At 44.3% G+C, this 27,737-nt stretch overlaps 2 protein-coding genes across 2 annotated transcripts; both read left to right on the top strand.

The window, feature by feature from the left end:
* Positions 1-6,630: 6,630 nt before the first annotated feature.
* LOC124670363 (polyadenylate-binding protein RBP47-like) lies at positions 6,631-12,015 on the top strand. The gene is made up of 6 exons (XM_047206874.1): positions 6,631-7,029; positions 7,899-8,349; positions 9,015-9,070; positions 9,143-9,273; positions 9,359-9,455; positions 11,541-12,015. Exons 1-6 carry the CDS (start codon positions 6,646-6,648, stop codon positions 11,691-11,693), a joined length of 1,272 nt encoding a protein of 423 aa, XP_047062830.1. The 5' UTR covers positions 6,631-6,645; the 3' UTR covers positions 11,694-12,015.
* A 3,903-nt stretch (positions 12,016-15,918) lies between these two features.
* LOC124677334 (mucin-1-like) lies at positions 15,919-17,428 on the top strand. Its single transcript, XM_047213331.1, has 2 exons — positions 15,919-16,298; positions 16,412-17,428. Exons 1-2 carry the CDS (start codon positions 16,174-16,176, stop codon positions 17,421-17,423), a joined length of 1,137 nt encoding a protein of 378 aa, XP_047069287.1. The 5' UTR covers positions 15,919-16,173; the 3' UTR covers positions 17,424-17,428.
* Positions 17,429-27,737: the final 10,309 nt, after the last annotated feature.

Below are 27,737 nucleotides of genomic sequence, written 5' to 3'. Positions count from 1 at the left end.
TGTAGCTAAAGTTTGGACTATTACCACCACTAGCAATGCTAATTCTTCACATGTTGCTGCACCTCCTACTATCAATGGTAAAATAATTGGTGTTGGCAATGTTTCTACTCCTAGTGCAAAGCGCGCAAAATTACCTGAAACTGCTAAAACTGCTGAAACTGGCTTGTGATAAAGCTCGCTGAAATTTTTTCCAACCTTGGGGATGATAATCCCATTGCTTTAGATTGTAATGATTTAGATTTTGATGATTGCCACATCTCTGAAGTTATAAATTTCTTGCAAAAACTTGCTAAGAGTCCCAATGCTAGCGCTATAAATTTGGCTTTCACAAAACATATTACAAATGCTCTCATAAAAGCTAGAGAAGAGAAACTAAAACTTGAAACTTCTATTTCTAGAAAGCTAGAGGATAGTTGGGAGCCCATCATTAAAATGAGATTCAAAGATTTTGATTGTAATGCCTTATGTGATCTTGGTGCAAGTATTTCTGTTATGCCTAAAAAAGTCTATGATATGCTTGACTTGCCACCATTGAAAAACTCGTTATTTGGATGTTAATCTCGCTGATAATGCTAAAAAGAAACCTTTGAGGAAAGTTGATAATGTTCATATTATGGTTAACAATAACCTTGTCCCCGTTGATTTTGTTGTCTTGGATATTGAATGCAATGTATCTTGCCCCATTATATTGGGAAGACCTTTTCTTCGAACCGTTGGTGCTACTATTGATATGAAGGAAGGTAATATTAAATATCAATTCCCTCTCAAGAAAGGTATGGAACACTTCCCTAGAAAGAGAATGAAGTTACCTTATGATTCTATTATTAGAACAAATTATGATGTTGATGCTTCATCTTTTGATGTTACTTGAGTTACACTTTACGCGCCTAGCCGAAAGGCGTTAAAGAAAAGCGCTTATGGGAGACAACCCATGTTTTTACTACAGTATTTTTGTTTTATATTTGTGTCTTGGAAGTTGTTTACTACTGTAGCAACCTCTCCTTATCTTAGTTTTATGTTTTGTTGTGCCAAGTAAAGTCTTTGATAGAAAAGTAAGTACTAGATTTGGATTACTCGCGTAGTTCCAGATTTCTTTCGTTGTCACGAATCCGGGTCTATCTCCCTGTAGGTAGCTCAGAAAATTAAGCCAATTTACGAGCATGATCCCCGGATATGTACGCAACTTTCATTCAATTTGAGCATTTTCGTTTGAGCAAGTCTGGTGGCCTAATAAAATCCATCTTTACGGATCTGTTCTGTTTTGACAGATTCTGTCTTTTATTTCGCATTGCCTCTTTTGCTATGTTGGATGAATTTCTTTGATCCACTAATGTCCAAGTAGCTTTATGCAATGTCCAGAAGTGTTAAGAATGATTGTGTCACCTCTGAACATGTGAATTTTTATTATGCACTAACCCTCTAATGAGTTGTTTCGAGTTTGGTGTGGAGGAAGTTTTCAAGGATCAAGAGAGGAGTATGATGCAATATGATCAAGGAGAGTGAAAGCTCTAAGCTTTGGGATGCCCCGGTGGTTCACCCCTGCATATTATAAGAAGACTCAAGCGTCTAAGCTTGGGGATGCCCAAGGCATCCCCTTCTTCATCGACAACATTATCGAGTTCCTCCCCTGAAACTATATTTTTATTCCGTCACATTTTATGCACTTTGCTTGGAGCGTCGGTTTGTTTTTGTTTTTTGTTTTGTTTGAATAAAATGGATCCTAGCATTCACTTTATGGGAGAGAGACACGCTCCGCTGTAGCATATGGACAAATATGTCCTTAGGCTCTACTCATAGTATTCATGGCGAAGTTTCATCTTCGTTAAATTGTTATATGGTTGGAATTGGAAAATGCTACATGTAGTAACTATAAAATGTCTTGGATAATTTGATACTTGGCAATTGTTGTGCTCATGTTTAAGCTCTTGCATCATATACTTTGCACCCATTAATGAAGAAATACTTAGAGCTTGCTAATTTGGTTTGCATATTTGGTTTCTCTAGAGTCTAGATAACATCTAGTATTGAGTTTTGAACAACAAGGAAGACGGTATGGAGTCTTATAATGTTTACCATATGTCTTTTATTTGAGTTTTGTCTGTACCGTTCATCCTTGTGTTTGTTTCAAATAACCTTGCTAGCCTAAACCTTGTATCGAGAGGGAATACTTCTCATGCATCCCAAATACTTGAGCCAACCACTACGCCATTTGTGTCCACCATACCTACCTACTACATGGTATTTCTCCGCCATTCCAAAGTAAATTGCTTGAGTGCTACCTTTAAAATTCCATCATTCACCTTTGCAATATATAGCTCATGGGACAAATAGCTTAAAAACTATTGTGGTATTGAATATGTACTTATGCACTTTATCTCTTATTAAGTTGCTTGTTGTGCGATAACCATGTTTACGGGGACGCCATCAACTATTCTTTGTTGGATATCATGTGAGTTGCTATGCATGTCCGTCTTGTCCGAAGCAAGAGAGATCTACCACCTTCATGGTTGGAGCATGCATGTTGTTAGAGAAGAACTTTGGGCCGCTAACTAAAGCCATGATTCATGGTGGAAGTTTCAGTTTGGACATATATCCTCAATCTCATATGAGAATAATAATTGTTGCCACATGCTTATGCATTAAAGAGGAGTCCATTATCTGTTGTCCATGTTGTCCCGGTATGGATGTCTAAGTTGAGAATAATCAAAAGCGAGAAATCCAAAATGCGAGCTTTCTCCTTGACCTTTGTACAGGCGGCATGGAGGTACCCCATTGTGACACTTGGTCAAAACATGTGCATTGCAAAGATCCGGTAGTCCAAGTTAATTAGGACAAGGTGCGGGTACTATTAGTATACTATGCATGAGACTTGCAACTTGTAAGATATAATGTACATAACTCATATGCTTTATTACTACCGTTGACAAAATTGTTTCATGTTTTCAAAATAAAAGCTCTAGCACAAATATAGCAATCGATGCTTTCCTCTTTGAAGGACCATTCTCTTTACTTTTATGTTGAGTCAGTTCACCTATCTCTCTCCACCTCAAGAAGCAAACACTTGTGTGAACTGTGCATTGATTCCTACATACTTGCATATTGTACTTGTTATATTACTCTATGTTGACTATTATCCATGAGATATACATGTTACAAGTTGAAAGCAACCGCTGAAACTTAATCTTCCTTTGTGTTGCTTCAATACCTTTACTTTGATTTATTGCTTTATGAGTTAACTCTTATGCAAGACTTATTAATACTTGTTTTGGAGTACTATTCATGAAAAGTCTTTGCTTTATGATTCACTTGTTTACTCATGTCATTACCATTGTTTTGATCGCTGCATTCACTACATATGTTTACAAATAGTATGATCAAGGTTATGATGGCATATCACTTCGAAATTATCTTTGTTATCGTTTTACTCGCTCGGGACGAGCGTAACTAAGCTTGGGGATGCTTGATACGTCTCCGACGTATCGATAATTTCTTATGTTCTATGCCATATTATTGATGATACCTACATGTTTTATGCACACTTTATGTCATATTCGTGCATTTTCCGGAACTAACCTATTAACAAGATGCCGAAGTGCCGCTTCTCGTTTTCTCGCTGTTTTTGGTTTCAGTAAATCCTAGTAACGAAATATTCTCGAATTGGACGAAACGAAGACTCGTGGGCCTATTTTTCCACGGAGCTTCCGGAAGACCGAAGAACATACGAAGTGGGGCCACGAGGTGGCGACACCACAAGGCGGCGCGGCCAAGGGGGCCCGCGCCGCCCTATGGTGTGGCCCCTCGTCGGGCCCCGACTCCGCCCTTCCGCCTACTTAAAGCCTCCGTCGCGAAACCCCCGAGGCGAAAAAAACCACGATACGGAAAACCTACCGAGACGCCGCCGCCGCCGATCCCATCTCGGGGGATTCTGGAGATCTCCTCCGCACCTCGCCGGAGAGGGGATTCATCTCCCGGAGGACTCTACACCGCCATGGTCGCCTCCGGAGTGATGAGTGAGTAGTTCACCCCCGGACTATGGGTCCATAGCAGTAGCTAGATGGTTGTCTTCTCCTCATTGTGCTTCATTGTTGGATCTTGTGAGCTGCCTAACATGATCAAGATCATCTATCCGTAATTCTATATGTTGTGTTTGTCGGGATCCGATGGATAGAGAATACCATGTCATGTTAATTATCAAGTTATTACATATGTGTTGTTTATGATCTTGCATGCTCTCCGTTACTAGTAGAGGCTCTGGCCAAGTTTTTACTTTTAACTCCAAGAGGGAGTATTTATGCTCGATAGTGGGTTCATGCCCGCATTGACACCGGGACAAGTGACGTAAAGTTCTAAGGTTGTGTTGTGTCTGTTGCCACTAGGGATAAAACATTGGCGCTATGTCCGAGGATGTAGTTGTTGATTACATTACGCACCATACTTAATGCAATTGTCTCGTTGTTAGCAACTTAATACCGGAGGGGTTCGGACGATAACCTCGAAGGTGGACTTTTTAGGCATAGATGCAGTTGGATGGCGGTCTATGTACTTTGTCGTAATGCCCAATTAAATCTCACTATACTTATCATGTCATGTATGTGCATTGTTATGCCCTCTCTATTTGTCAATTGCCCGACCGTAATTTGTTCACCCAACATGCTTTTATCTTATGGGAGAGACACCTCTAGTGAACTGTGGACCCCGGTCCATTCTTTTAATACTCGAAATACAAATCTGCCTGCAATACTTGTTTTTACTATTTTCTCTCGCAAACAATCATCTTCCACACAATACGGTTAATCCTTTGTTACAAGCAAGCCGGTGAGATTGACAACCTCACTCGTTTCGTTGGGGCAAAGTACTTTGGTTGTGTTGTGCAGGTTCCACGTTGGCGCCGGAATCTCCGGTGTTGCGCCGCACTACATCCCGCCGCCATCAACCTTCAACGTGCTTCTTGACTCCTACTGGTTCGATTAAACCTTGGTTTCTAACTGAGGGAAACTTGCCGCTGTGCGCATCACACCTTCCTCTTGGGGTTCCCCAACGGACGTGTCAACTACACGCATCAGCTACCAGGTGAGCGTCAAGTTTTTTTGGCAGCGGGAGAGTAGCCAGATCCGCTGCAGGGATGTGTACAATTGTAGGATAGTAGTAGTCTATGTAGCTAGGGTCTGGCCTACCTTTTCTTCATCTCTGATTTTGGAGATTGTGGTCTCCAATAAAGATACTCCAAATCCCTCACCGGTGTGGACCTCTGCTTCTTGGTCAACGATAGATCTTGGTGCTTTCCCTTCCCGTCGAGTATGATGCGGCGGCCGTGGCATACTCGTCTTGGAATTTTGTTCTCGAGCTTCGTCGTCGCGGCGACGCTTGCTCTGGCGCTGCTGTGGATCTATGGAGTCTATTTAGGAGCTGGTTCTAGATGGTAGCGCCGATGGAGGACTAGGGGATGGCGAGATTTGCTCTGGTTGGCTTGGTACGAGGCTGGCAAATATGGTTCTACTCCGCAACATCGTCGATGGTGTGCTCCAGATCTAGAGCTCGGTGGATGGCTTGGGGCGAGGCCACGATCGACATGCCCTAGCGGCGAAGGTGTCATCTTTGACAACCAACTACAGAGGTTCACAAAACTCTCTCAGCAATGGAGCTGCATCGAGCTCGGGTGTGTTGGTTTACGCCCTTCTTCTCTCTGACGGGCGCTGCAGCGGTGCCGGAGATTGGCGGCGCTATGTAGTTGTGACGCAGGGACCTCCAAGGGCTTCAATGTAATTATTTGTTTCCTAGGGTCTTTTTTGCATTCGTGTGGGTCATCGAGTGTGTTCTAGTCCCCTTCTGTTTGTGTGCGTACGTGTCCTGTATTCCAGCCATATGAAATGTATTGAACATGTATCCTCCTAAAAACCCATATTAATGTCGGTTTGAACATCCACCGAAAGTGTGCCCCCTCCATGGTTCGGTGGAGGCCATGGTTTATAAGATGCATCTAGATTAAAGGGTCCATAACTCACCATAGGAGCAACACCAATGGTTGCTTCCATTTACATCATGTCTTAGGAATCTCCCATTTCCATCTTATTACAGTACATCCGTTTCAAAATATAGAACTTTTTAGAAGAAGAAAATGTTTATACTTCGAAACGGGGTGTAGTAGGTGATACGGTTTGCTCTCTCTTTGCGAGCTATTCACTCCATTCCTAAATAAAAAAATGTGAACTTTAAGAACGTCTTATACTATTAATAGCCAATATACTCCAGTAGGTATAGTTTTGTCACACACCATAGGTCACGTCGTAGTTGCCAAAACCCTCATAACAGAATGCCATTTCCCAACATTATTACCGGCTTAAGACAAGTATAAGCTGATTTAAGATGTGGAGTAAATTCCAAAACAGCACAGCACGCTCGCACCACACTCCCAAACAGACAGCACAGCCTCCCACCGGCCCTACACGTAGCCTCCGTGGGTCCCTGCCCCATCCAATCGACGGCCAGCACGATAACGAACTCCTAGATCGGACGGCCCAGATTCGTCGCCAGCCCGCTATAAATGCAGTCTCACCTCACCCACGCGCTCCCTCTCTTTCCGCCCTCCACACCTCGCGAGCCCCCAACCCCAGGCGACCCTTCCTCCTCGGCGGCGGCGCGGCGGCGATGCAGATGGCGGCGACAACCACGGACTCGCAGCTCGCCGTACCGCTCCACCACCCCCACCCGCACCCGCACGCGCATCCGCACCCACCTCCGCAGCACGCGCACCCGCACCACCACATGCCGCAGCCGCGGTGGGTCGTCATCCCCTACCCGCCGCCGTCCATGGTGGGCGCCCCGCCGCCACCGCCGCCGCAGTTCGCCAAGCACTACCCGGCGGGGCCGCCGCCGCCGCCCCCCGCGGCCGCCGGGCGGCGCACGCCGACACCACCCGCCGCCGGATCCGGCGGGAACGGCTGCGAGGACAACAAGACGATCTGGGTCGGCGACCTCCAGTACTGGATGGACGAGAACTACCTCCACAACTGCTTCGGCCCCAGCGGCGAGGTTCGTTTGCCTTCTCCCCCGATCCGTACTAGATCTCGCGCATACAGCGAGATTTGTCCCATTTATGCGTGTTGATTCATCTCAAACTGCCATACAAGCGTAAATTCGTGCTTAGTTTGTCGCTTAATGCAAATAAAAGTGCGGTATTTCTAAAATTAGCCGTGCTCCAGGCGGCAACTTTAAGGCCGTTCACTGCAGTACGGACGGAATGCTCTTGTCTGTTTGGTTATTAGTGTACTGCCATAAATGTCCGCAAGCCACTTTTTTTTTCCTTTCTGAAATTGTGGTTTGTACTATTATGTCGTAAGGGGTAATTGCCCCCTGGGCGACGTGAGCTGCCAAACGTGCTAACTATGTCATGGGATTTATGGTATTGGTGTGTAATGGGTTAATGAACTGTCTGAATGATCCGGTTGGTTATTGCATTTTGGCAATTACGGAATAAGTAAAAGAACAGTTGGAGGAGGGAAAGGAAGCAATAACTGAAGCCTTTGCCAGTTATCTTCTTAGGGGTGTGCTCACTGATGTTGACAGCAAGAGTAAAGATGGCAACTTATATGGTGCTCGGTCAGGAAGATGGTTAATTGAAGAAGCAAGTTGCGCGAGCGTTCTTGTTTATTGTACAGTTTGAGAGGAACTATCTTTCAGACCTTCGCAAGCAGCAACTATAATATGTTTCTTGTTTATTGTACAGTTTGAGAGACTATCTTTCAGACCTTCGCAAGCAGCAACTATAATATGTTTATCAAATTGTGGAACGAATGTTAACCATTCATCATTTCATCTCTTTTGCTTCCCGCCAATCATTTGGTATTTGTTCTTGTGTTCAAGTCTGATTTTCTAACCTTTTCAGTTCATCTACTTCGTAGGTGGTAACCATAAAAGTTATCCGCAATAGGCAAACTGGGCAGTCGGAGGGATATGGTTTTGTAGAGTTCTTTTCCCATGCATCTGCAGACAAAGCTCTTCAGAATTTTACTGGGCACGTGATGCCTAACACCGATCGAGCCTTCAAGTTAAACTGGGCATCATATAGCATGGGTGAAAAGCGATCCGAAGTTGTCTCTGATCACTCGATATTTGTTGGTGATTTAGCTGCTGATGTTACTGATGAAATGTTGATGGAGCTTTTTGCTGGCAAGTACCGCTCCGTCAAAGGAGCTAAAGTTATTATTGATGCAAACACAGGACGTTCTAGGGGCTATGGATTTGTTAGATTCGCAGATGATAATGACAAATCTCATGCAATGACTGAAATGAATGGTATATATTGCTCTACTAGGCCGATCCGGATAGGACCTGCAACGCCTAGAAGAACTGGTATGTCCATCTATTGTGATTGTTCTGCAGACTGAAGTTGTACAGCCTCCTTTTTGTTACTTCATTGAATTGCTGATTCTTTTCCACGCAAGTGCTTTAAGTTTTACAAAATTTGAATAGTTTTACGGCTCATGTAGGTAACAATAAATCGTTATTACTCCCTCTGGAAAATATTGTCTACATACATCCAACTTTAGACAAATCTAGGACATCCTTTTATGGACGGAGGGAGTATATAATTCTGGAAAATCTTCTTAAATTTTTACCTTGTATGATCATGATGTTGCCATAGTGTTCTTCCATCTAGGATTTTGGAACACATCTGACGTTTTAACAAAAGAAGTGGCGATTTCTTCTGTTATTTATTGTCTAATTTGTATTCCTGTGTGTTTGAGGACCACATTTGTAACCAATACTCCAATAGAAATTAGAATAGTATGTACTTCACCAGAACTCTTATGGACCACTGTGGAGGTAGCATTCCTATATTAATGGTGCCAATTACATTACAATACTTCAATTGCTTTATGTCCTTATCTTCATAACTGGAGGATGCATGCCTCTTCCTTGTTTATAGAGGACAATACGTACTTGGTTTCTTTCTCATATGAAATTAGTATAGAATTAATCCATTCTTTACCCGACTTCTTCACTATTAACTTCAGGTGATTCTGGTTCCTCAACACCTGGGCATTCAGACGGTGATTCTACTAACAGAACGGTGTGTTTCTGGTTTCCTCATATGTTAACCTTGTAGGCTGTCTTCTAATTTGAAGTTGCCAACCTGCTTTAGGTTTATGTTGGTGGGCTCGACCCAAATGTTAGTGAAGATGAACTGAGGAAAGCATTTGCCAAATATGGCGATGTTGCCTCTGTTAAAATTCCTCTTGGGAAGCAATGTGGCTTTGTTCAGTATGTCAACAGGTACATGTCTGAAGCTGTAACATGCTTTACTATTTGTCTTTCTACAACCTGCTGGGAGTTATAATTTATGCATGCCTGTTTTCAGAACCGATGCGGAAGAAGCACTGCAAGGATTGAATGGTTCTGTCATTGGAAAGCAGGCAGTTCGCCTTTCATGGGGCCGCAGCCCATCCCACAAACAGGTTGGTCATGTGAGACAGCTATTTTTCTATTTTTTGTCATTCCTTGCTATATTATCAATTTTCATCACACCAATCATCTTGCTAAAACTGTATCAAGTTTGGAAAAATTTGGAAACAAGTTACTGCCTTCCTTAATCGGATATTCACTTTGGCTCGTATGTGCAAATGCACCCATTGTCCAAACAACATATTTCAAAATGTCTAAAAATTTGGAAAAAATATTTGGGTGTACATGCAGATATTCTATGTTCTCACACAAATTATCGTGGAATATTTTTGTGGCTTGGATAAAAAAGACAATTTTTGGTGCTCTAAAATAGCTTTTCACGAGTCATTTTTTGTCTTTTTACACAGGCCAGAAAAATATTTGTTCTCCACAAAATTTTATGTGCAAACATAGAATGTTCTGATGTCCACCCAGAATTGTTTTTCATAATTTTTTAACATTTTGAAATACATTTGAAGTGCATGTTCCATAATAGGTGCATCTAGTCCTATGAGCCAAAACACCATGTCCTATCTTAATTTGCTTTTCAACATAGTCTCATACATGTATGATCTTTCCCATTTCCTGCTTCGATGAATCTGTGCTACCTTGTCTTATATGCTATTAATGATCTTTCCCATTTCCTGCTTCGATGAATCTAAGCTACCTCGTCTTATACGCTATTAATGATCTTTCCCATTTCCTGCTTCGATGGATCTGTGCTACCTCGTCCTATATGCTATTGATTATTAGAACAAGATTATTTTGTTCCATTCCGGCCTTATGGTTTGTAGTTGTTTCTAGTAGTCACAAAATAAACAATTCAAGTACACACCCTTTATCTGTTATAAGCCTTATTTTATTTACCTCAGTCGAGACTCCAACCATCCGCCTTATCCTCTCACTTAGCTTGTAAATGATGTCTGTCTATATACTTTGTGTCGTTTGGCTATGCAAAATGGCTAATGCAACCATAGTGTAGTAAATCCCGTGGCTGATCTATGGGTACGCGTCATCATGTTTGATTCCATGTTTTCATTGACGCTGTTTAATGTAGCAAACACAAAAAAATCAGTTGCAGAGTTAATATTGGATGGTCGTGAAATGGAATATTACTAGGTTGCCATAGTTATTCACCGAATAACAGAAATTTTCTTGTTCTTGTTCTTCACAATAATTTCTTTCACATTTTCTGGTTTTATTTATTGTTCATCCATAATTATGGCACTGTGCAAAGCATTCAAAGTTCTATATTTCCTGCTAGTACATACCCATTGTGCTGTAGACCCTATTCAAATATGTTTTAGGCTATGCATTTTGAGGATGACTGTTGACTGCATTCAAAGTTCTATATTTCCCGCTAGTACATACCCATTGTTCATCCATAATTATGGACGGTGACGGAAACACCCACACCCATGCGTGGGTGTACAAAAGTATTTCCGTTGACTGCATGCCACATCTTTATGGAGGCATTAGAGCTCAAGATAAGTAGAAAACAGTGGACTAGATGGTGGCAGAACAAATCACTCAACTGTTGCTCTTTCCTATCATCACTTATAAAAGAAGGGACCAGCCAGGATGAACCCTTGGTGGTATTTTGTTATAAAGGTAGGACCCTAGCTCCTATCACTAGGACTCAAACACCGGTGGGTACTGTGCGACGCTTGCGCAGCTAGCCCAATTGAGTAATGCTCATTTCTCTCTTAATAGTTAAATCAGGTAATATGTTCATAGTGGCATAGGCTGGTTTTGGGAGCCACTAGGGGGTGTACTCAATACTGAGAACTTTGAACTAGTGATTACTACTCCATTTATGCTTTTCATACAACTATCTCATTTGGCACATTTTTAGATAAGTAAATATTGTCATGACGCATCTGAGTTTCCTAAATCTGCTGTTCTTTGAATTTCAAACTATTCCATGCAAATTATTATCATCTTGCCGCTGAGAGGGTTTGTTTTGTTGCACCCAGCATGACTTGTTAAATCTTTACTTTATATCAGCTGCATATAACTTGTTGATTTTAAAGTATGTTTCTTGTGGAATTGGTTATCCATTCCCTTCTATCACTCTTGACTCGCTGTTTTCTTTCCAGTCAAGGGGTGATTCCGGTAACAGGAGGAACATGTACTATGGCTCGCCGTTCTACGGTGGATATGGCTACGCCTCCCCCATCCCGCACCCGAACATGTACGCCCCAGCATATGGAGCATACCCCTTCTATGGTAATCAGCAGCTAGTTAGCTAGAGAGAGAGAGATAGGTTCCACTCCCTCCAATGGGAAACAAGGTTTTGGTCTGATGAGAGCATAGCAAGGTAAGAGAGAGAAGAGAGAGAGAGAGAGAGAGAGAAAGACAGAAAGTGAGAGAGAGGGAGGTTATAGGTCGTCCTAAAAGTGGGTGAGACAGGTGAAAGTGAAAAAAAGAGTGGTGTCTGTATTCTGTAGTGTCTGTTGTGTGTATGTGTCGCAAGATCTAGTGCTCTAGGCTTGTAGACGCTGAGAGTCATGGATGGTGATTCTTTCAAGAAATTTTGACTTGCTAATAAGTGAAACCACTGTTTGTGCCGCACATTCATCTCCGTTTCGGAGTCTGTCTGCACTTGGACCATCTTGTAGAGATGGCTGGTTTGGCCTTTTTTGCTAGGTATTTGTTCGTTCTTTTGTATTGCTGAGTTTCTTTTTTGGATCATTTATGTGTTGTGCTTGTTTGTTCTTGGACAGCAGAGTTTCTTTTTGCATCATTTATGTCTTGGCTTGCTCGTTCTGGGACAGTTTATCTGAAGATGGTATTGAGATGTCGATTTCAGCTTTAGGTTGGCCTTACACGTGATTTTAAGATACGGAGTACAACATAAACCTATGTTCATGTTTATTTTTTGATAACTCTGAAAGCAAAATCCTTCATCGCTGAGCTCATTGACATCATTTACGTGCTCTGGGACAGTTGTCTATTGGTTTTGTATCTTTAGGAGGAAGTACCATCTACGGTGGAGTCTGGTAATGTCTTGTCTCATTCCGACTGGAACTGAAACATAGATCGTTTTATGTAGGATAGTAAGAGCATCTCCAGTTGTTTGGGGCTCCCAGGTCGCGCTATTTAGCGATGTATGGATGTAAACGCTATTTAGCGCCGTATGGATGTAAAATTTGGTAAGGGGGCTCATTTTCCCGCGGTGAGCCTAGAGGAAAGACATAATATATTTGAATTCAAACATAAATAGACGAAAAATTCAAACTTAGGCGAAATTTAGAGATATTTAATATCTATAAGCGAGTTTTTACATATATAGGCTGAATTCGTAATATATTTAAATTCTCTAGAGAGAAACTTAAACTAAACTTAAACACGGTGTCGATCTCGACGTCGAGGGCATCGCTTCTCACTGGCGGCGGCGGGATCGGGACGCCCCCACGCTCAGGCGCCAGCCTCCGGGCGCGCGAAAGTCCGGCGGCGCCGGGTAGCCATCCATGTGCAGCAGTCGTGCCTCCCATTGGTGCAGCGACCGTCGGCCGAATCCGTTGTTCGCCGCACCGTCGTCGTAGCCCACCATTGCTCGCTCGAGGAGGATTGGGGAGAGAAGATTGGGGAGAGAAGGGAGACGGCGGTGGTGAATGCGGCCAAACGCGGTAGGTCCGGCGATAAATAGAGGGAGCCGCGCGTGAATTTGAGGTCCGACGAAGACCGATCGCGGGTTTTTATAGCGCGTGGAAGACGATGCGATGAGAACGACGGCCGGCCTTTCTTGCCATGCGCGCGGGAACTTTCCTCGACGTTTTCTCCGGAATCCCTAGCGCGCGTCCGGAGGGCCGGGGATGACATGGGCTCGCCGGATGGATGAAAACTCAAATCCGGATAAAAGCGAGGATCTAGAAGCGTGGCTGGACTATTTTTCGCTGTCCGGATAAAAAAAGGTTGCCAAGAGCCTGCGTCGGGGAGACGGCTGAAAGTTTCGTAGGAGTTCCCATATCCTGTGGTTGGGATTCACAGCATTCTCACCGTGGCGTACACATAAGCTTCTTCTCCCTTTTGTTTCTTGTGCGGGAATGCCAGGCAAAGAGAGGGGGCACTAAACGATGTGATTTGACCAATTGGTTTTAGCATATGTGAAGGATTTTCTTTCAGTGGATCTAGGGGTTGCAGGATGCAAATGGGGCCACGTACAGTGCTCTGTGCGTATGCATCCAGGCTTGCACATCCACCAGCTTCGTGCTCGTCTTGCCATCGTTCCGCCATGATTTCCGAGATGGTGAATTTACTAATATGATGGAGCACTGATTAGTTTAAGTAGGAACACACGCTTTTGATAGGGTTGGTAGACTTGGGCGTGATATCATGAGCTCACCTCCCGACGCGGATCAGATGAACAGATAAACCAGTTCACACTGTTTCTAGTATTGATAAGACGACGACGCCGACTGGTGGTGGTGACAAATATGGCTATGTCTTCCATCGTCCCTTAGTGCCCAAGGAAGACCTGAAGGAGTAAACAAGTCAAGGTCTTCAAGTCTTGGTTGTGTACGTGACTCTCTTGCCATGTCTTGTACGGCGCATCATCAAACACGCCTTTGCCACACACAAAAGTCATCAAACATGCTCATGCAGGAAAAGCTGAATAATTCTTTGTGTTCTACGTTTAAAGTAATACTAGGTTTTATATGTTTTCCTTGCCTTGTTAGTTGCTTTCAGTATCGGAAATCTACTTACGATGATCTTGGGTGCATATGCTTATGCCACCGAAAAGAACATTTTAAAATATCAAGAAAATTTCGAACAAAAATTCCACGCGTACGCCTCGATATCTTATGTGAAGACGCCAAGTTTCGGTCAAAACCAGCATTTTTTTGTGTGTCATGTGTTAAAAAGACGAGGAAGAGTTTTTTTAGCATCAAATTTATCTTTTTCACCCACGATATAAAAATATAGAACATTGAGATGTACGCCCCACATTTTTCTATCAGAATATTTAATATTTTAAAATGAGTTTAAAACTCATTTCAAATATGATGAGCATATTCTCCTGTGTGTAAAAACTCCTTGTCCAGCCTTTCAAATCTTTCTTTCAGAAATAATTTCACATAGTGTTTTGGTTCCTAGGAGCATATGCTCCCGATTAGCATATGCTTCCGAATAAATAGTAAATTCGTCAAAAATATTTAAAATAATAAAAAAACTAAATTACTTGGCGTTGTAGATGTTCGTGTCTTTACATGTCTACAAACATTCGTGAAGAAAATTCATATATGTCATCCTAGGCAAAAATACCAAAATGTAGTGATGTAAACAAGCGTTATTGAAGCACGAATTTTATCCTTTTTACACAAGTCATTAAAAATGTTCTTTTTAGCTGAAATTTTATGAGTAAGCATGGGATATGGATATGTCAATGTGCTATTTTTCAAAGATTTTTTTGTATTTTGAAATGTTACTTTCCATTAGGCAGGTGCATATACTTCTGGGATCAGTTTTGGATTTTCGTGAAGAATTCTGGTACAGAGTGAATGTTGAAGATCTTGAGCCGCTTTGTAAGCAAGACAGACGCGAAGAGAACCTGCAAGCGACAAGTTGATCTGCACATAGTTATCCTTCATTGTTAAGTTGCTTCTACGATGTGCTGAAACCTTGTACCACAGTAGGTCAAAGTACGTTGGTTCTATTAATGGTAACCAGAGAAAATGCTTCTTTCCCTAAAGAAAAAGAAGATAGCCGATCGAAGGAGGCGTCGATCGTGCGTGCCAGCTTCGGTTTATGCGCACTCATCCCAGAATAGCTTCCTCCACAAACGAACAAAAAAGCCCTCGATCCCTAGCTAGCTCGAGGTTTAATATTCCGCCTGGAGATTTTATTCGAGGAACAAGATATCCTGCCTATCTATCGTGTCAACTCAGCCGCCATTGATTGATCGATGCACCCATCTCCATCTGATCGAAATGCAAGAGAGAAATTGGGATGGGTGAATGGAATGGATCGCTGCTAGCTTCCACGTAAGAAAGAGAGTACATGGATTAGATCTCCAAACCTTAAAACATTGTAAACTTCCAAAAGGATATTGTCGTGTCCTTTAATCTCAGACATCCTACCTTTAATCTCGAATATGTAATGTATGGTTTAATCTCAGTCGTCTGTTTCACTCAGGAAAAAAAACGTTTCAAACTTAGAGATCTAATAGAAACACAAGCCTTAACTAAATTATAAGCCGCTCCATCGTTTTCTTCATTTTCGCTGCGGGTGTGCGGTGTGCGGTGTGCTGGAGATCTAATGAGGAATCATGAAGCGTCTTTATCTGTTTCTGAATTGTCAATGTCGCCGGTTGTCTAGTGTCTCCAACGCGCCATCGGGATCACGATCACCTCACACGGCAGGGACAGAGGAGAGAGGACGGATGCATGGGTCCCTTCTTCATAAGAAAATGAAGTAAGTATAAATTGAACCCTTAATTGCAAGTCTTGTCCTCAGCCAGCCATTCACATCTCATCCCAAAGTCCTTGAGGGAGTATATAAATAGCGGAGCTATCCCCGTACCTCACGAAACCTGCCCTGGTACACCCTAGCTGCAACCATAAACGCGACCCAGAGAAGATGTGACGCGTTAATGCCTTGGCTTGTACGCGCATCCAACTGATATACTCCACAAGCAAGCACACTCCCCTACCTTGCTCTCGGCCCGGCCGTCTCTCACTCCCTCCCGCCCATCCACCTGCCGCGTGATCGATCCTAAGTGAAGCTCCCATGGAGGTGGAGCCGCCGCTTTCTCCGGTGGCCGGCGCCGGCGCCGTCTGCTGCATGTGCGGCGACCGCGGCCTGCCGCACGAGCTGCTCCGCTGCAAGCTCTGCCGCGTCCGGATGCAGCACAGGTTCGTACCGTGCGCGCAGTCCCGCGCACAGGCATATCGATCGACGCGCGCGTTCTTGTATCGATCGGTCAGACGTCCATGGAACCTGATGTGGGCGTCTATGTGTATTGCAGATACTGCAGCGATCTCTACCCGAGGGCGACGGCGTACAGGCGGTGCAACTGGTGCCTGAGGGAGCCGGCCCAAGGCGGAGGAGGCCAGGGACTCGCCGACGCGCTGGCTGGCAAGACCACGGATAAACGGAAGGCCGCGGCATCAGTGGACGCGTCGACCTCCGAGGAGGAGGAGGGGGAGGGGGTGTGTCGGCAGAGTGACGAGGCCGGATGCGCCATTACGAGGTCGACGAGATCGGCCGCGGAGGTCGGCCAGCCCATCAAGAAGCACAAGGGCGGTGACAGGGCAACGTTACCGCCGCCGTCGCCGGGCGCAACGGCGAAGGGAAGCAGCGGCAAGAAGCAGAAGACCGATGACAGGGCAGCGCCGCCGACGTCCCCGGGCGCGTCGAACGGGACCAATGGAAACAGTAAGCAGATGGCTGACGAGAGGGCAGCGCTGCGGCCATCATCAGGCGCGTTGAAGGGTAACACCGGCAACAAGAAGCACAAGGACGACGAGAGGGACGAGAGGGCAGCGTTACCGCCGTCGCCAGGCGCGTCGAAGGGTAACAACGGCAACAATAAGCACAAGGCCGACGAGAGAGCAGCGCTGCCGCCGTCGCCGGGCGCAAAGGGTAGCAACGGCTACAAGAAGCAGAAGGCCGACGAGAGGGCAGCGTTACCGCCGTCGCCAGGAGCGTCGAAGGGTAACAACGGAAACAAGAAGCAGAAGACCGATGAGAGGGCAACGCCGCCGACGTCCCCAGGCGCGTCGAACGGGACCAACGGAAACAGTAAGCAGAAGGCCGTCGAGAGGGCAGCGCTGCCACCGTCGCCGGGCGCAACGGCGAAGGGTAACAACGGCAACAATAAGCAGAAGGCCGACGACAGCGCAACCCTGCCGCCGTCGCCGGGCGCAGCGGCGAAGGGGAATGCCAACAAGAAGTCGATGCAGGCTGGGAAGTTGACGCGGCCGGGTAGGGTCAAGGTGAGGAGGTATAAGCTCCTTGCCGAGGTGATTAGCTGCTAGGATTAACACGAAATAAAAAAGTAGCTAGGCTCGATCGACATTGGTGTCGATGTCTGTACATAGATCGTGTATCCGCCGTGTACGGTGCTAGTGCTGTGCAAATCTGAGAGTTTTCAATCAATTTAGCCGTTCCACTACGCAATCGCGAATCAATCGCGCATGAATACTTCGTGTGCAAATACATCTAACTCTTTACAAATCTAAGATCGAGACGGAGGGAGTATAAACATAACCTTCATGGATTACCTGACTTCTTTTACTTGTTAAAATAAAAAAAATCACTTGTCTACTGTTCTAAGTTCAAAAGTCTAGTAAAGTGAAAAAAAACTCATTTATGTATCCTTAAATGGATAAATGGTGGGTTTCAACGTCCCATAAAAGTTGTTTGTTAAGTCAGAATCTAAAGAAATTAATTCTTCATGGGAAATAAAATAGGATATTGCTACAGAGTGACCTAGTACCGGTTAGTTTTAGGGAGTGCCCCACCCAAAATAGAAATAAAGTAGTTCTCACATCCTCCTGTTCTAAAAGTAGAAAGTTTTAATCCCACACGTTCCTTGTTTCCGCGTGGTATGGCCGGCACACTTATCATTTCGCAGCTCCGTCCCAAGTTCAACTAGAAACAAGATATAAGATTTTTTTTTTTAGATTCTCAGGGAGACATTCTCCCCGGTTCCATTTCATGCCGAAAAGAAACCAGTGTCATCAGTTTTACAGAAATAAAAACGCACTCAGAGAAAACCCTGCTACACTTTGTAGCCTAAACAGCAGCCTAGTTCAGAAACAAACGACATCAACTCCTCCAGGAGCAACCGAACCGACCAAGAACCAGCTCAGCGCAAACAAAAGCGCACCCACAAAAGCTACCAACTAGTTTCTTACAAACAGGAAACAGCTAAACCAGCAAGAAAAACACAAACTACTGCAACACAAAAGCAGCATTCTCCTGCTCTTTTCCTGGCGTTTTGCTCGCAGCACCACATGCACCGAGGCTTCCTCTTCCGGATGTTCCTTCAGGAAGTCAAGCGAAGCTCTCCCACCATGAGACATCTTGGAAGCAGGAGCCCAGGAAGTGATCCAGTCGAAAGAGGAACACTTCAGCCATGAACAAATCCACCTCCTTCCACACCTGATCCTTGAAAGGAACTTTCCAATTCCTTAGGTATGACAAGATCACACTCCACACCTGCTTTAAATTCAACCAAGTAAGTCTATTAAACACTAAACTATTCCTAGAATTCCAAATCCCCCAAAGAACAGCAGAGGAAATGAAATTAAACTGCAGGAATTTCTTATTACAAAGCCACCTACTAGCTATGTCCAAGTATTTATCTACCTTATATCTAAACACCTCCTCCACCAGACTCCATATTTGTTTTGCCACAAGACAATCAAAAAAGAGATGATGAACACTTTCAAACTCTTTACAGAAAGAGCATTCCATAGGTTTTGGAATACCTCTCCTCCTCATATTATCCCTAGTCATGATTTTATTTTGTGACAACAGCCACAGGAAGATCTGGATTCTTGGAGGGATTTTTAGATCCCAAACAGCAGGTAAGTAAATTGGAGTCACACCTCTAAAATTAACTATAGCATACATAGTTTTTGAAGAATAAACTCCATTTGTTTCATAGGACCAGATCAACTGATCCTCATCTTCACTAAAAACTATAGTTTCAGCAATAGCTAACACTTCTTGCCATTGAGACATCATGTCATCCGAGAAGGTTCTCCTAAAATCACATCTCAAATTTGCACCATCCCAAATATCCCTAACAGTTTTAGTTTGCTGATTACACACAAAGTAAATGTCCCAAAATTGAGTAGCTAGATTAGAATTACCAAACCAAATGTCCTCCCAAAACCTCACACTCCTACCATTCCCTATTTTCCACTTATAGCCAAACCTAACAGCCTCTGCAGCTCCCATTACCCCTTTCCAGAAGGTAGAAGGGTGAGCATCATGGCAGCAGAGGATGTTTGGGTCCCTAGTATTATACTTACTGTCAATAATTTTCCTCCATAAAGTTCCTTCCCCTTGTATGTATCTTTTAATCCAAGACTCTAGAAGGCACAAGTTTAAATCTTGCAGGTTGGGAATACCCATGCCACCAAACTCTTTTTTCATACACACGGATCGCCAATTAGCTAAATGAATTTTATTATTTCCATCCTCATCATTCCACATACAATTAGCCAATTGAGTATTAATCAATTTTAGAGCCCATTTAGGGAACTTAAAGAAAGAAAGCAAATAAATAGGAATACTAGCTAATACTGATCTAACTAGTTCCCTTTTGGCTGCAGAGGACAACAACTTCCCCCTCCAACCAGCTAATCTACTCAAGAGAGAATCAATTAAAGGTTGTAAATCCTCCCTTTTTAACTTGTCATAGTGCAAAGGAATTCCTAAGTACTTGATTGGGAAAGATCCCAAAACACACCCAAAAGTTTCCAGGAAAGTAGTACATTCCTCTACCTCCACATTAATAGGAATCAACTCACTCTTATGATAGTTAATACGCATACCAGATATTTGTTCAAAACAAGTTAAGATCCACTTCAAATTAGTTGCAATCCTATTACTTTTCTCTAAGAAAAGCAAAGTATCATCAGCATATTGTAGGCAAACTACTCCACCCGGAACAAACTCAGGACACAGACCCCTAACCAAACCCTCATTGCCCCCTTTGAGGAGCATTTTTGAGAACACATCTACTACAAAATTAAAAAGACCAGGAGACAAGGGATCTCCCTGTCTTAAGCCTTTACCAGTAAGGAAAAAATCACTTTCAACCTCATTAATTTTCACACCCACTGATCCACCAGAAGTTAGCTGTTTAATCAACCTAATCCAGAAAGGACTAAAACCCCTAAGGTGCAAGATCTCATAAAGGAAATCTAAATTAACCCTGTCATATGCCTTTTCATAATCAATTTTAAAGACAAACCCTTCTTTCTTCCTCCTATGAACCTCATGCACAATTTCATGTGCAGTAACCACACTTTCTAAAATATATCTGCCTTTGATAAAAGCAGATTGATTATAAGAGATTAACCTCCCTATTATTTTAGCCAATCTATTTGTTAAGACTTTACAGAAAATCTTGAAGCTACAATTCAAGAGACTTATAGGCCTAAACTTCCTCATAGTCCTAGCATCATTTTCCTTTGGAATCAAAGTAATCATAGCAAAATTTAGCCTAAAGATATCCAACTTATCTTCAAACCAAGCATCAAATAAATTCATCAAATCCTGTGCAATAACATCCCAGTACTTCTGGTAAAAGAAAAAAGATAAGCCATCAGGTCCAGGTGCACCATCAGCATAAGAACCAAAAACAGCCTCTTTCACCTCATCTAAAGTAAAACGACTCCCTAACATCTCATTTTCCTCTATAGTTACTTTTTCTTCAGGAAGGAAAAAATTATCTAACAACCTAATGTCAGGTCTATCTTCAGCACCAAATAAATCCTTATAATAGTGTTTAGCTATCTCTAACATATCTTTAGTTTCAGTAACAGGACCATCAGGCCCATCTAACACAGCAATCATTTTCTTCCTTCTCCTTTGATTAGCTAAAGCATGAAAATAAGCAGTATTCCTATCTCCTTCACATATATCTTTATCTCTGGAACGCTGCTTAGCTTTAATCTCCTCAATGAGCCAAAAAGAACTTAGCTCTTCAAGGATTAGATTAAATCTTTCAGCTTCCCCATCTGACAACTCTTGAGATTCAGCTTTAATATCTAGTCTATCATACTCCTCCATAAGGTTTTTCTTTTTCTTCCTAATTTCAGCATCAATATTTGCACTCCACCCTTTAGCAGAACACCTAAAGCACCTAACCTTAGATTGCCAAATATCCAAAGGGTTGTTACTAAAAACCTGGGTAGACCAAGCTTTAATAACCACCTCTCTAAAATCTACTCTAGTGCTCCACCATTTCTCAAATTTAAAGCTACTCTTCCTAGGCACCACATTTTCCCCAGAATCCCGTAAAATGGGAGTATGATCACTACCTAATCTAGGTAAAGCTCTTGCATTTCCTAAAGGAAACAAAGCCTCAAAACCAAGTAGTACAAAAAATCCTATCAATTCTACTCATAATTCTATTACTTTGGTTATTACTCCAAGTAAAGGATCTACCAGCTAGACCAATTTCCACTAGGGCCCACAAATCAATCCAAGCATTGAATTTATCAGCCCATTTAAAATCTATCACTCCATTACTTTTATCACACTCGTGACCTCGACCAGATTGAAGTCACCTCCAATCATAGCAGGCCCATCCCAACACAAACACAACTCATGCAACTCTGAAATAAAAGCATCTTTACCCTCTTCATAAGGAGAGCCATACACTGTGGTAAGCCTAATTACCACACCAGAACTTTTAACCCTAACAAATGTGCTCACAGAAAAGGTTCTAATGTCCCAAGAAATTATCTCAAAGACATCACTATTAACCCCAACTAAGATCCCACCAGCTGAACCAACTGCAGGACTGAAATTCCACTCAAAATTTCTATTTCCTAGAAGGTTTTTCAAGAAGGATCTAGAGAACTTCTCTTTTTTTGTTTCCGAAAGCCAATGTAATCAACTTTCGGAGGTATGACGAGTGTCCTCTAAACACTTCTTCCTACCAGGAGCAGTGATCCCTCTAATGTTAAAAAAGGAAATTAACATTGCACTCTCTTCCTAGGGTGCTTGCCCCGTGATTTCCTAATGACCTCTATCCATTTTTCACCTTCATCCTCATAATCATCTACATCTTGCCTATTATAGTTAACAGGAGTTGTTACACCTCTTCTCACCCTAGAAGCTAGAGAAGAACCATTGCAACTTTTTCCATTTATGATCTCTAAATCTACCCTATCAATGGAAGCTAAAGGAGACCCATGAGTGTTATTCTCACTAAGGATCTCAGTATCTACTACCACATTCCTATTATCAACCACCTTGCTAACTGGACACCTAGACTGAAGAGACCCATGAGTGTTATTCTCCCTAGGGATCTCAAAATCTATTACCACATTCTTATTATGAACCACACTACTCACTGGACACCTAGACTGATCAGCCTGAACTTCTTCTTTTTCACAACTACCACTAACAGCAGATATATCCACACCTACATTTCTAGCTAGAGATTCAAGATAATCAACATCTAAGGACTGAAAAGCATTAGAATGCATTATACCTTTCATCTTTTTGTTTGGCTCTTCTAGGTTATTCTTCTTCTTGTACTCAATAGCCTTCTTCATCACATTCATCGATCTATCCACCCTGGAACTCTGTCTTGTAGCCTGAACAGGACCCCAGGTTTTCTTCTTCCTTGTCTTCTTCTGTTGGTCAGTATCCACCACTCCTATTATATCAGGCCTCTCAAAGCTAGGCAGAATATCCTCTGGAAGAGTAAACTCCAAGCCTTCATTCATCTCTCCACTGCCTAGATCAATCCCATTCTTGCAAGTTAAGCTTCCCTGATCTTCCAAAAGGAAGTTTTGTATTTCTTCACACACCTCCTTATCATTCTTGCTAGGCCCACTCCTCCAGATGAATCTTCCTTCCTCATCTACCTCACCATTCTTGAGCAGCAAATCATACACTTCTTCCCCACTAACATACTCTTTCACCTCTCCACCATCAGTAACCAGCCTCCTTCCTACAGAACCAGAACTAGTTGCATTAGTATTCACCACCCCAGAATTTGTAGAATTCCCTGCAGCACTGCCTCTGTCTGTATCCATCCCATCCTGTCTTTCACTGTTTTGCTCCTCATTCTTATGCTCATCATTCCCATCAGAAGGTGGAGGTGGTGGTGGGACAGGTGGATCATCTGCTACCCCAGCAGCAGGTTCACCCTCAGCCTCAAACAGCAACTGATGGAATTTCCCTTGGAAATGAAAGAGCCTGCCAAACAGGAATCTTGGTAGCATCCCCGCACTTTATCTTCACCCTTACCACCTCAAGCACAATCCTTGAACACACTCATCCAGTCAACTTCTTCAAGGATACCACACACAGATACAGCTTGAGCTATTATATTCCACTCACACCATGGAGGTTGCAGACCATGTATCTTCATCCATGTCACCTGCATCACTGCCACAGGGTCTGGATCATCATCCCAAGCCTCAACTTTGACCCACACTCCAGGCTTTGTCAGCCCAAACCTAGGGTACCCAATCACCTGGTCCACTGGAAGATGAGGAGGGAACTTCACCAGGTAAGACCATTGGGTAAGTTCTCTGATCTGCCATGGCCAGTTTGTCCTATAGATCCCTGCAAACTCCTTGGCTAGCTCAGCTTTAGATATATTCCCCTCTTCTATCAGCACCAGCCCACAATTCTTTGTGGTGGTCACAGGATTTACAACTACCTCAGGAATCTCAATATGGAAGAAACCTAAACCATTAGCTGCACTCCCTATGTATTTGGCCACTTGAGGAGGCCTTTTGATTACAGGGCAACCTTCCACACCATGATTAGTAGCCTTGCAAATGAAGCAAAAGGCTTTCTTGTCACAAGATTGCTTGAAGTGTCCAGGCTCACCACACCCAAGACAGATAGTGTCTACATAAGACATCTGATTTGGGATCACCTGTACTTCACCTCCTCCACCATTCTTCTTCTTCTGCATCTGCTTTGCCATCCCACTCTTAGCTTTAGCACCATTTTCTTCCACATGACCTTGAGAACTCTGTGGATTTTCTTCAGCACTTGGAGCAATCCATTGGTTGGACTGAAATCCAAACTGCTGAGGGTTGAACTGGGGATAGGGACCTTGAAAGGCCCAGGGAGGAGGTAGGCCACCAGGAACAAATCCATAGGACTGTGGAGGGAATTGAGGATATGGACCTTGTGTTGACTGCCAAAACCCACCGGCGGGCAGCGACTGTCAACACGGTAGAGCCGGGAAGAGCCTAGAGCTGCGGCTGGCTGAGACCCCTCCGAGCGACGGCCCGCAAAGCTCTTCTGGTCACACGTCCGATGCGAAGTGCAAGGGCGTGCCACCTGACCTATACCTGGTCGGGAAGGTGATGGGGATGCCTCGCTTAGTTTCCCGCATGGCATACACGTAAACATTAAATACGAGCCTCGATCGGCTCTCAAGTTATCCCGTGAATCGGCTCAGTGGAGCCGATCCACCCATGATTCGTACGGGTGCACGAATATATGGTGGTCCCGCTTGATCAAGATAAAGCTAATTAGATCTACGACGATTTAGGGTTTTCACCGCATAATCGGATCATCCTACTCCAGGTTGGGCCTCGCGGCCACGCACGGTGATCGTAAGCCGATCCTAAACAAGGCCTAAAAACCAACACGAAGTTGATCCTCGGAACATCCTGTTTAGGACTTGCGAACGACACCCTACGTGCCGCTGGATCCTCCCCCCCTTTGTAAGGCCTAACTATTGCAGATATTAAACTAATCCTTGATGAACAAGGAGCAACCGTAACGGATCAGATCTACTAAATAATGATCAAGCGGGGTGCCGCCCCCACACCTGAGATAGGTGCGAGGGCGGCTAGACATGCAAGGGTTGCACTACGTTAGCATGTTTAAACGAAGAACAATGCTAACCCTAACACATCTATGATAACTACGTTGCTCGCCATCAAAAACGCTTCGAGACGAGCAACGCATGAACAACGTGGAGCTTGTGCCGCCTAGATCGCAAGATGCGATCTAGGCAGCATGTCGCTACCGGATAGAAACCCTCGAGACGAAGGAGTTGGCGATGCGCCGAGATTGGTTTGTTTGGGTTGAACGTGAGTTGTTGTTTATTCCATAAACCCTAGATACATATTTATAGTCCAAGGGACTTTCTAACGTGGGAATATCCCCACCGTGTACGAGACAAACTCTAACTTTTAATCTAAGATACAATCTACTATAATTAAAGATATACGGGCAATCCAGCCCAAATTCTCCGTGCAAGGCCGCTTCAGAGATCCACCACGTGTAATCTTTCAAGCCCATCTCTCTTACGGCCCACCTCCTGATTTGACCAAAATCTGGTGATAACACATGCCCCCCTGGTTTTGGCAATGATAATTCCAAAACCACTCTGTTTTTTCTTCGAAGGGTCATGTCGTGGCAGAGCAGTGGCTGTTGCGTATCCGTTATCATTATGCCCCGTCTTCTCGCCTTCCCCGTAAAATTCGATAGCTCGCGGCTCATCTCCTCGGAAACTATAATGGCATTAAATTTCCACCAGGCTTCTCATTATTTAACTGTGCCGATTGATTAGCTCTCTTCATCCCCTTCCTCTGTTCCAGCCATCGGCACCAAAAAACCCTCTTCTTCTGTAGCAATGTCTTCCTCTTCCTCCTCCCTCTCAGGCCTCCCCTTCCAATCCTCGCCGAAGAGGAAGAACGAGGACCACCTTCACTCCGAGGTGAACCCTCTCTCCTCCGACAAGGAGAAGAAAGAAGGAGAAGCAGCGAAGGCCAAGGCCTCCCCCTCCGCCAAGCTCCCGCCGAAGAAGCGCTCCCGTATGTGGGCGGACAGCGAGGACGAAGATGATGACGAGGAGGAAGAGGAGGAGGATGAATCCTCCTCCTCCATCGGGTATCCGCCGACCAAGCGCTTCCGCTCCTGGGCGGACAGCCGAGGATGATGATGATGACGAGGAGGACGAGGCTCCGGCCAAGGGCTGGGGCAGCAGCGACGAGGAGCTTCCTGGGAGCAGCGCCGACGACATCGACGGTGGTGATGACGAGGACAGCGACGACTAGTAGAATAGGACTAGTAGTAGTAGTGCACTAGGCACCCAATCCCCCTTTTGAGAGCCATCGGCTCTTTCTTGTAAAGCCGCTCCTTTGAATCAATGAAATTGTTCTTTCAATTCATCCTTCAATTACTCCAATTTCATTCCTTCCGCCCGTCATGCCAGGACCGATAGCAACGTATCGGATTTCTTTTCTTTCGGACGCCCGTGAAGCCGGACTCACACGCTGATTAGCCCGTCGGTCAAACACTTCTCAATTTCAGACTGCGATTCGATATCTGACCATAATTTTTCGCAATCCCTTAGCCGATGACTACTCATCGGCTATTTTGAGAATCCAGTCCCTTTCCTTCTCTTGCAGCGACAGGACGGTCCAAAACCTGTAAAAGCCGACGGCCTCCTTTCTCGATTCCTCTCCATAGCTTTAGTAGTCTTCTCTTGCAACACATTACTATTTCAGAGGAGATCACAATGCAGGGCCAGTCGATGCGACTCTAATCGGCTTTCAAAAAACAGAGCATTCACCAGGCCAGCTGCCCCCCGAGTCTCAGTCGAGGCGAGAACGGTAATGGATCAGCCAAATGTGCCGCCTATGTGCGAGCTAGCCGATTTCAACAAAATCGGCTCCCCAAAGCAGAGAACCTTCAGGGCGAGCTGCCCCCCAAGCCTTAATCAAGGCGAGAATACAGGCGAGGATGCACAGGTCGCTGATCGGCTTTCCTGCACTGAACGTCGATGTCGACGTGAACTTTGAGCATATAGCCAGCAGGTCTTGGCCTTGTGTGACTGTACTAGAGTCGATGGCTGCGCATCGGCTTCGCTTCTTGCGCAATTTTTTTTTTATTTAGCCGATTTTTCTTAATCGGCCCCCAATGTTTCACTGCACGGATGTTTACACATGTTTATCTGCACATGTTCATCCGACTATATGCCCCCCGAGCCGATATCTGCCAGATGACTGCAGATATCGGCTTGTATGGTCAGCCAGGGCACTGCACTTGCACGTCGGCTCCGCAAAGATTCGTGCTGACTTTCATCTGCCGACGTGGCCACTGCTCAGTAGGTCGATGCTGAACACAAGCAGAACATGTGGTGAAGGTAATTTTGGCCGATTGCTGGAATCGGCCTCCATATCCATTGGAGCGCTGACTGAAGGTTCCGTAATGTTCCTTCATAATTTATGGGGCCGATCACAAGGATCAGCCTCGCCCGGTTTGCTCATTGGTTTAATCTTGCTACTAGGTCAGGCTGGATAAAACCAACCCAACCTCTGACTTCATGCGCTTGCTATCGTTCACCTTGAGTGCATCGTAGAATCGTGGAGCACTAAGCTCTGTCGGAAGAACGAGCACCATGTTTGTACCAGCCGATGTTTCATCATTGGCTTTCCTTTGCTTGGGGCGCCACTCCATTTTCCATGGACGACCCTCTTCATCCAGGGTTCGCTGAACTTTTGCAGCCAGATCAGGTCGTGCCTTCCTTAGCGTATGCAAGTATAACCTTTCAGCTTCCTCCAGGCCGCGCAATCGCTGAACCCTGCGCTTTTGGGAACGACTGAGTCCGTCAG

The sequence above is a fragment of the Lolium rigidum genome, chromosome 7 (genome assembly GCF_022539505.1).
Source record: "Lolium rigidum isolate FL_2022 chromosome 7, APGP_CSIRO_Lrig_0.1, whole genome shotgun sequence".
Lineage (NCBI taxonomy): Eukaryota > Viridiplantae > Streptophyta > Magnoliopsida > Poales > Poaceae > Lolium > Lolium rigidum.
This window is presented reverse-complemented; position numbering and strand designations above follow the sequence as displayed.

Excerpts from the sequence above, each read along its gene's own strand:
- LOC124670363 (XM_047206874.1), top strand. The coding sequence starts at position 6,646 with ATGCAGATGGCGGCGACAACCACGGACTCGCAGCTCGCCGTACCGCTC. Across the intron at positions 7,030-7,898 it reads GCTTCGGCCCCAGCGGCGAG|GTGGTAACCATAAAAGTTAT; the intron begins GTTCGTTTGCCT and ends TCTACTTCGTAG. Across the intron at positions 9,071-9,142 it reads GTGATTCTACTAACAGAACG|GTTTATGTTGGTGGGCTCGA; the intron begins GTGTGTTTCTGG and ends AACCTGCTTTAG.
- LOC124677334 (XM_047213331.1), top strand. The coding sequence starts at position 16,174 with ATGGAGGTGGAGCCGCCGCTTTCTCCGGTGGCCGGCGCCGGCGCCGTC. Across the intron at positions 16,299-16,411 it reads CGCGTCCGGATGCAGCACAG|ATACTGCAGCGATCTCTACC; the intron begins GTTCGTACCGTG and ends TGTGTATTGCAG.